We start from the raw sequence: 9818 nt of genomic DNA, 5'->3' as shown, positions 1-9818 counted from the left end.
TGGATGGGCTCCATTGCAGCAGGGCAGTGGCTGCGTTCGCTGCAGAGCCAAGGAGAGGTGGGCACACTCTGGGTGGGCTCCATTGCAGCAGGGCAGGTGGGCAGTGGCTGCGTTCGCTGCAGAGCCATGGAGAGGTGGTCAGACTCTGGGTGGGCTCCATTGCAGCAAGGCAGGTGGGCAGTGTCTGTGCTGGGTGCAGAGCCTCAGGGGAGGTGGGCAGTGTCTGTGTTGCCTGCAGAGCCCCAAGGGAGGTGGGCAGTGTCTGTGCTGGGTGCAGAGCCCCAGGGGAGGTCGGCAGTGTCCGTGTTGGGTGCAGAGCCTCAGGGGAGGTGGGCAGTGTCTGTGTTGCCTGCAGAGCCCCAGGGGAGGTGGGCAGTGTCTGTGCTGGGTGCAGAGCCTCAGGCGAGGTGGGCAGTGTCTGCGTTGCCTGCAGAGCCCTATGGGAGTTGGACAGTGACTGTGTTGCCTGCAGAGCCCCAGGGGAGGTGGGCAGTGTCTGTGTTGCCTGCAGAGCCCCAGGGGAGGTGGGCAGTGTTGTGTTGCCTGCAGAGCCTCAGGGGAGGTGGGCAGTGTCTGTGCTGGGTGCAGAGCCCCAGGGGAGGTGGGCAGTGTCTGTGTTGCCTGCAGAGCCCCAGGGAAGGTGGGCAGTGTCTGTGTTGCCTGCAGAGCCCATGGGGAGGGGGGCAGTGTCTGTGTTGCCTGCAGAGCCCCAGGGAAGGTGGGCAGTGTTGTGTTGCCTGCAGAGCCCCAGGGGAGGTGGGCAGTGTCTGTGCTGGGTGCAGAGCCCCAGTGGGCGGTACAATATACTAAGCACAGATTTTTAGCTTAGGCGTTTTTAGCCACGTCCGTAATTACATCGAACACACGCTTTGGAGAGACCCCCAATATTTTTCATCCCACTTAAAGCCCCAGAAACAACACCATGTCACTGTCACTGTCACCTCACGGCCTGGCACTGTTTATCATGCATGACTCATGACAAGTTTCCAGATTGCCTATGTGCAGAGGCATAGTGAACCCTCCCCCACCGAACCCCACCCCTTGCTTTAGGAACTACGGCGAAGTCCTTGATGGGCCTCTTCTGTCTGCAACTCTGCAGACAAAGGCTCTGCTCATAATTAATATGAAAAGGTGGGCAAGTGAGTAGGTGAAGGGATGGGTGGATGGCTGGATGGATAAGTGAAAGGGTGAATGGATGAATGAAAGTTTGAATAGATGGCTAATGAGAGAAGATGGATGGATGAGTGAGTGGAAGGATTTATGAGAGAAAAGGTAAATAGATGGATATATGGGGGAAGGGTAGATTGATGGGTAAAAGGGTGGATGAATGAGTGAAAGGAGGGATGGATGAGTGAAAGGATGGATGGATGAGTGAAAGGATGGATGGATGAGTGAAAGGGTGGATGATGCGTGAGTGACTGGGTGACTGGATGAGTGAAATGATGGATTGATGAATTGATAAGTGAAAGGGTGAATGGATGGATGGATGAGTGAAAGGGTGGATGTAAGGATGGATGAGTGAGTGAAAGGGAGGGTAGATGGACAAAAGGATGGATAGATGAGTGAAGGAGTGAAATGATAGATGGATAAGAGAAAGGATGGATGAGTGATAGGGTCAATGGATGGATTCATGAGTGGATGAGTAGATGGATGGGTGGGTGGATGGGTGGAAGGAAGGATGGCTAAGTGAAAAGGTTGATGGAGAGAGAAAGGGAGGATGGATGGATGACTGAAAGGGTGAATGGGTGGAAGGATGAGGGACTGGGTGGATGTATGAGTAAGTGAAAGGGTGGCTGGATGGGTGAAAGGGTAAATGGCTGGATGGATGAGTGAATGGTGAATGGATGGATGGATGGATGGGTTGTTGGAAGAGTGGATGGATGAGTGTACAGATGGATAAGGTGAAAGGGTGGATGGATGGATAATGGATGGATGAGTGAAAGGGTGGATGGAGAGATGGATGAGTGAAATGATAGATGGAAGGATACATTGATGGATAGGTTTGCAAATAGTTGAATATGTTTGGATATGGACGTGCTTACTTATATACTATCGCATGACCTCCTCTGATGTGCCTGTAAAACTTACCTTTTGTCCCGAAGTTATGTCCTGAATTTTGACCTCCTGTCCTGAATTTTGACTCGTGGTAGGGCAAAGTGGTAGGTGGTGGGCTGGGCCGCTGGGGGAGGGGGGGGGTCCCGTGAGTGCTTTGCAGGGGGGCCCCCTCAAGTTTCGATACGCCCCAGCTACTCCTTATTTAGCTGGAAGTACTCCTCCTTAGGGACGCAGACTGTGCATGAGACGGTGGCTCCTAGTTTGGACTTGATCTTGACGATTGCAGCTGCAATGGGGGATGGAGCAGAGGAGCCCCAAGCACAAAGTTCGATGCCGAGCTCTTCCTGCATTGATGGACAGCAGATACCGAATCAGTGCAGCAGCAGCATCTCAGGTGGACTCTCAGCACCCTTAGCAGAGCCATGATTACACGGCCAAAAAGCGCAGGCTCAGCAGGAGGCTAGACTCTGCCAGCACAAACTGTTCATGTCAGTACATTTCTGTCACCCTGTGGTCTGCATCCCCAGAATCACTCCCTTTAGCCACCACCTTCAAACTGCTTCATTCTGTGCTTTCCCTACTGCACTCTGCAGCCAAATACAGCAATTACCACGCATGCCAAATTAAGAGTATGTATATGCTTTCACCAACCATGCCTTTACAACAAAAGTTTTGTGGTAAAGGCATGCGTGGTAAAGGGATATGCATTGTAAAAAAAAAATCATTGTAAAGGCGTGGGTGGTAATGATGCATGCGTTGTATTGACGGCGGAAAATGCAAGCGTGTTAATTGCTTGTGTGCTTCTGTCATAACACCAGCAACATTATAGACATCAATAGAAAGGCACGTGAGTGCTGTTTTGCTATAGACAAAGTTAAATGCAAGTGGCAGGAGAGGTAGGCCAATCATAACATTTAATAATGTTACAAAATAGTATTGTCTCAATAGGTAATCTTTGAGCTGAGTGTAGGGTTGCCAACTGAGTGTTCTTCTATCGGCATGACCAATATTTTAACGTCCCAGCCAGTATGAAAAATCGCAAAATCAGCTAAAGCAGGTATTCTCCCCTTATCAGTATATACTTAAAATACTAATTATAAGAAGAAATCACTCTAAAATCTGTTCTAGAGCTCTCTTAATACCCCACGACTAAAGTAAACAAAGACAGAAAGGCCATTTTAAAAATGAAAACAGGTGATTTTAAAGTTCTCTTGAAGTATATTGTCTATGTCTTTGTAGGAACAGATATTATTAGTACCAGACAAACAATGACTAGATGATGAAGAGAGGTTATGTTGTCCTTACATCTCCTGCATTGATCTGTACCTGTAGTTTTATGGAATGCCAGAAAGCACAACGAGCAAAGAAGAAAGTCTGCCTTAGGGAAACATTCAGAGTTGCTTTTCCTTATTGTGCAATCCATATCTTCTTAGGTAGTAGATACCTAAACGTTGCACTATGTTCTAAGTTCCATAGTGGGGGTTGGCATTTTTTTACTCAAGGTAAATCAAACAAATTTACAGTATAATTTTTATGGGAGGTGATGTTTCCTAATTCTTTATCCATGGAACCTTTTGTTGTTGCAGTCTTTGAAACATCCTTCTCTAATACTCTTTGAAAAATCCTATACAATATTCTTTAAAGTCTGTAAAAAGAAGAGTAAACTGTGTTTAGAGGTGAAGAAGGGAATCATTTCATCCCATGAAAAAAGATTTGAACAATTCTCACAATTCCTCTCTTAATCCAACCCTTCCAGTTTTTATTGCTCATGTTAATCTTATGTTTTTTGTTAAATCAGATTAGGTGTGTTACCAGTTCTTCCCCAAATATAGATTGCCATTTCTAAAGCAGTGCCCCCGTTTTGGTCATTTGAAATAACTTCCTTGATGATTTTTTGAGAATCCAGTTTTAATTTATGCAAGTGCAGGTAGAGAAAGGGGTTTGATGATAGCTTCTTCTGGATTTACAGAGGTTGGTAATTGAAATTTGTCTTCTATATGCAACTACAAATTATTATTATTATTAAATTTCTATGGCGCACAGCTATCCGGAGGTTTTCCCGGCGCCTGGGGGCAATGCAAGACAAGAGGCATGGGCAAACAGAAGTATTCACAGGTTTTACTGATTAAAAGCCATGTTTTCAGATCTTTGCAAAATTTGAGGTACTGCCTTTCATGACGTAGGTGCATAGGAAGGGAGTTCCAGAGGGAGGGAGCTGAAAAGGCAAAAGAGCGTCCTCCCATTCTGGCTCATTTGATTCTGGGCACCTGAAATTTTAATTTATTCGAGGATCGAAGTGAGCGTGAAGGGCGATAATGTTGGACCAAGGCACTAAGATAGTGGGAAGCTGATCTCATGTTTATTCTATGCATATAGCAGAGGGCTTTGAATTTGGCGCGATTGTCAGTTCTCAGCCAGTGAAGTTCACGGAGTGCACCAGAAGTGGGGGCCGTTCTGGGAAGTTGGCAGAGCAGTCTAGCAGCGGAATTCTGGACCACCTGAAGCCTGCGGAGCACTTCCTTGCCGGCACCCAGATAGAGCACGTTACCGTAGTCCAGTCTGGGTACCACCAAGGCCTGGACGACAGTTTTTTGAGTGGCAGCGGGAAGCATTCACAGGATTTTCCGAAGCCACTTTAGAATAGCAAAGCAAGTTGAAGCAACATTAATCACTTGCTGCTTCATTGTCAGTTGATCGTCAATAATGACGCCAAGGTTGCACGCCGATTGTGATGGGAGGGGAAGATCACCCATCTGTGGAGGCCAATGTTGGGGGCCCCAAAGAGATTTTTTGTTTCCAAAGATTAGGAGTTTGGTTTTTCCTCCATTTAGCTTAAGTTTGTTAGCGTGCATCCAGTCGGCTATCTTGAATAACCCTGGTTAAAGAGAGGGTGACTTTAAAGTTTCCTTGGAGGAAAGCGAGAAGATAAGCTGGGTGTCATCAGCGTAGCAGTAAATAGTTAGGCCTGCTTGCTCTGCTATCATAGTCAACGGGCTGACATATGTTAAAAAGCAATGGGCTGAGAATGGAACCCTGGGGGACTCCATACGAGGACACCTGAGTCCAGGAATGAGCCGTAGAAGAGAAGACCTGAAAGGACCTGTTTGATAGAAAGCTGGACAGCCACATGAGTGCCTTACCGCCGATGCCCTTAGTATTGAGAATCTTTAGGAGTGAGGAGTGGGAAACGGTATCAAATGCTGCACTAAAATCCAGTAGGATAAGTGCTACCGTCTCTCCTTTGTCGACTAATTGACGAATATTTTCGGTAACACCCAGTAATGTTGATTCTGTGGAAAAGCCGGCTCTAAAGCCCGAATGAGAAGGATGTAAGATATTTTGAGCCTCAACAAACTTGGTCAATTGGAGGTTGATGTGCTTTTCCAAGATCTTAGAGAAGACGGGAAGCAGGGAAACAGGGCGGAAATTAGAGATAATCTCAGGGTCGGAATTGGCTTTTTTTAGTAGAGGGAGGACCATTGCATGTTTCCAGGCTGCAGGAACCCTAGCTTCCTGGAGTGATGTGTTAAGGAGCTCCATGATAGAGGAGAGTATGGGGAGGTCTGGTTTTTGAAGCACAGAAGGGGGATCGGGTCCTGAGGGGAGCCAGACTTAATACTCGTAAGAATGTTACGGAAGGAGAGAATGTCCAGGGGAGACCATTCGTTCAGGAAACTGTTGCTACTGACTTGGGCTACTTCCCGAGAGGTACAAGGCGATGTAGAATAATTAGGTTGAAGTTTTAAAGTGGTAGGGGTGTTTTTGTGAAATTCAGAGCAGATTTTATCAATTTTATCCACAAAAAATTTCGCCAAATCATTGCATTGTTTAGAGTTAAGACCTGGAGGCTTGGGTTCACAGGCGTCACCCGAGAGTCCCTTCACCACTCCAAACAGCACCTTGGGGCAATTTTGTGATTGTAAAATAATATGGTTGCCGTGTTCAGCCCGAGCAGCATACACATTGAGTGATAGTTGTTCAAAGCTAGTTTGTACGAGGAGTTTTTTTTCTGGCTCATAGTTGTTCCGCCAACGTCTTTCTAAATTTTTACATTTTGTTTTTTCTGTTTTAAGTTTTTCTGAGAACCATGGAGCTGGAGGGCGATGGTGGCCCCGTTTATTATTTTTATTGGACAGAGGAAGGCATGTATCAATGGCAGAGGTAAGCCAATTGTGGATGACCTTATCGTCATCTAAGTTAGTTATCGGAGTTATAGGCATAGTATTATTCAAAAATAGGTTGAAGCTGTTAATGTCTAGATTTTTCCAGTTTCGGCGAAAGAAGCTAAATGCTTCAGGCACCGTTTATGTGTAATCTTAAATTCAACAAGAAAGTGGTCGGACCAGGAAATGGGGATAGCTTGTTTGCAAGAGATGGTGGTATGGTTAGAGAAAATTGGATCCAAAAGGGTCTTGTAGTTTAAATGAACACAGTACATTTGACAATTTGGAAATTGAACACCTTGGTGATCTTTCAAAGACTGTAATTTCAGTAAAGAGATGCTTGGTTGCTTCATGAACCTTAGGAATTTCTGGGGTTGTGTAATGATTCTGTTTTCTTGGCTGTGCCATCGCAGAAGAGGTTCATGTGTGTCAGAACCCCATTCAGAGGGCCACAGGCCACAGAGGGGTTACTGGACCCAACTGAGGTGGTTGAGGCCTTTTACTCCTGATGTCCCGGGGCCCACCCTACAATGGATCCCGCTCAATTGGATCAAGCAACTCCTTCTGCACCTGACTCTCAGTTAGTAGCGTAGCACAAGCAGTCAAGGCTCCCTTGAAGGGAAGTGTAGATACAGATCATTGAACACGGCTCATAACTCAACGTGCACACAGCGCACACAATAAATCAATGTCCAATTATTTTGTTTAAAAGAAGTATTTTAATTCTAATTCTACACATGCAAAGGTTAATGACAGTCAATAATTATTAACACAGTCCCCTTTGAGGTAGGCATCCTAGTAGTTGTCAGGCCACCCTCTGGCCCATTCCCATGTAAGGGGTGTGTTGTTATTCCCCATTCACATATGGCAACATCTAGGGAATGTAAACTACTAGGCCCTCTTCACGAGCTTTCCCCCTCTTGGACTCAGACAATGAGGCGTAGTCACTTAGAGTTCAAAGGGGGTTGCAAAAACCAAAGGCAGTATATCCCCAAACTTGATAGGCCCAGTTCTCAGCTCAACTGCTCCGGTGGTATGAACGCTGGCAGTGGTGCAGTGGAGTCCTGGCCCAGATCGGCAAAGTCGGGCTGCACCAGTTCACACATGCAGCTCCTGGCAGGCACTGGATCTCTCTCCTGAGCAGCACTTACCAGCGTCCTGACGACCGGAATTGCTCCGGCTCAAGCCACACGCAGTAAGTCATGTTCTTACGTGCCCTAGGATGGAGCGGTGTCCTTGCTCCAGCACGACTCTGATTCAATTATGCCCTCAGGCCTCCTAGGATACAAAGCCACCCTAATCTTGGTTGTAGCAGCAATTTGGTTCATGGGTAGAGACCCGGACCTCCATCCTCAGCACTTCAAGTACCCCTGTTGGAATATGGGGTCACTCCAATGAACCTCACTGTCCTGTCATGCTGGCTTCAGGTTGCCTCCTCTACAGCCCTTCCTGGCACACAGAGTCGCGGCAACATCTCAAACACAGGCGTCGGCCCAATCGATGCGACACAGTGTCTTGGCACACAGTGCCCCCCCCGACATGCGGTGTTGCCAGCTTCCACAACGCTGCACACAGGCAATGGCCCTAACAATGCTGCACTGTCCTGAGTGCACGACAGCCCCTCCTGGCATTTGAGGTCGCCAATCTTCACAACGCAGCATATGTGGAATGACCTGATTGATGCAGCACTGTTCGTGATGCACGGTCGCTGGGCATTGCAGTGCCAGCCCAACAAAGAGCAGCCCGATGATGAAGAATGACACCCATCTGGATGTGTGAGGGCATTCACATCTGATCACTTGGATCCACCCGGATTCCTCTGATCAGGTCCCTGGTACAGACCAACAGCTTTACATCCTTTCTTTCTCCTGGAGGTATAGCATCCCTCTTTCATGTTACTATGATTATTTAGGAGCGTGGGTGCTGGGCCTAATAATCAGCTTCTAGTCCTTCCCTTGATTTCCTACTACTATTGATAATCACACTGGTGGTGGTATGCTGCCACCACTGCGCTTGTGCTGATTAACTCCTGCTAAAGGCAGTGGCCTTCCACCACTATGAGGGTAGCACTTTGGGCACCCCTCCCAGTCCAACAAGACCACAAGACCGCAATCCATGGGACAGGCCTGCACACACATTATCCGTGGTCACCTATGACAGCATTAGGGAACCACAAAATGATACAGTTGGGTACTCAGGGCAAGGGAACCCTTCATTATCCCGCAGAGGACTTTTCCGTCCCAACAATGTGTTTCTATTTGTAGTCTTCAGCATATCCATTAGTTCAGAAAATCTTTGAGTTAGTTCGTAAATGCGGGGTGTAGGATACTAAGACCTAGAATGAATTTTTATTTCTGAAACAATATATAGACACATCTTCATTCAATTATAAAGACGAAAGACACTTGGTGAATTCATTTTCATATGTGAAAAAAGGAGGCAGTAGTACACTCCCCTGCTGTTCAGCAGTAGTACACCCACCTGCTGTTCAGTGCTTGAAGAATCTATAATGCATTATGTTGTTCCGCTCCTTTTCCCTGAAGGCCAGAAGAGACTACTTCTGTCCACTTTTCTGAGCTTATGGTAAAAGGCATTTTAAGGGTGCTTTGGTTTTATGCATGCACACGGATTCTGAACTAATCCTCAAACAGGTTTCTACATATATATATATTCACAGAAAAAACCATAGGTTTCAGGCACGTTATAGTTAGGAATTAGCATTTAAAAAACCTCAGAAATTCACTGAATAAACCATAGGTTTCAGGGGTGTTATAGTTAGCTGGACTTTTCACTTGTACAAAACCATTGAAATTCCCCCGTTATAGTTAGTTCAGCTAACTATAACTCACGCGCCCGCAATGCACTGCTGATGACATCACATATTACATCACTCATGACATGGTCAGTGACATCACTCATGACATCACTGATGACATCTCAAATGACATCACTGATGACATCACTGATGACATCATCCAGTGAATGTGTGTTTTTCTGAAAATTAAATATGTTTTATATAGGTATATCTCAAGGTCGATGGAAGAATAAATGGGTATATAAATGTCTAAATGGATGATTTGTTTTTGAAAAATTGATTGTGTAACTGACTGATTAAGTGTATCATAGTGAATACATGGCTTAGTGAGTAATGTTTAAATATGTAAATATCTGTATCAGTCTCTCACTTTGTGTTTAAGTGGCTGCATGGGTTGGTGAGTAGCTACATGGGTGTCTATATAGGTTATTAGTTGGTTTTTTGAGTATCAGTCTGAGTGTCTGCATGGTTCGGTGGGGGGTATTACGTAGTGCATAGGTGCATGAATGAGTGGCTCACTGTTTGTATGTGTTGAAGACAGCATGTGTGCAGGACTGTATGGGTGGATGAAGTGTGTGTATGGGTGTGTTAGTGAGTGAATGACTGTCTCAATAGTGTCTTTATGAGTAACTACATATGTTTTAAACTAGTATATGTGACTATTGGTGTATATAAGTGAGTATATGTGAGAGTGAGAGATTGAAAGAGTTCCTGTATGAATAAGTATGTGTTTCTATAAGTGATTGTTTAAAAGACTAAGTATGTGTAAGTTTCCGTAGAAGTAA

At 45.8% G+C, this 9818-nt stretch overlaps 1 protein-coding gene across 1 annotated transcript in view; it reads right to left on the bottom strand.

The window, feature by feature from the left end:
- Positions 1-2246: 2246 nt before the first annotated feature.
- LOC146823028 (uncharacterized) overlaps positions 2247-9818 on the bottom strand; it is a 46367-nt gene continuing 38795 nt past the window's right edge. Inside the window, exon 2 of the mRNA XM_085606354.1 lies at positions 2247-2341. Within this exon, the coding sequence (XP_085462480.1) occupies positions 2247-2341 (95 nt within the window). The remainder of the gene's footprint in view (positions 2342-9818) is intronic.

Source organism: Triturus cristatus, chromosome 5_2, assembly GCF_964204655.1.
Source record: "Triturus cristatus chromosome 5_2, aTriCri1.1, whole genome shotgun sequence".
Lineage (NCBI taxonomy): Eukaryota > Metazoa > Chordata > Amphibia > Caudata > Salamandridae > Triturus > Triturus cristatus.
This window is presented reverse-complemented; position numbering and strand designations above follow the sequence as displayed.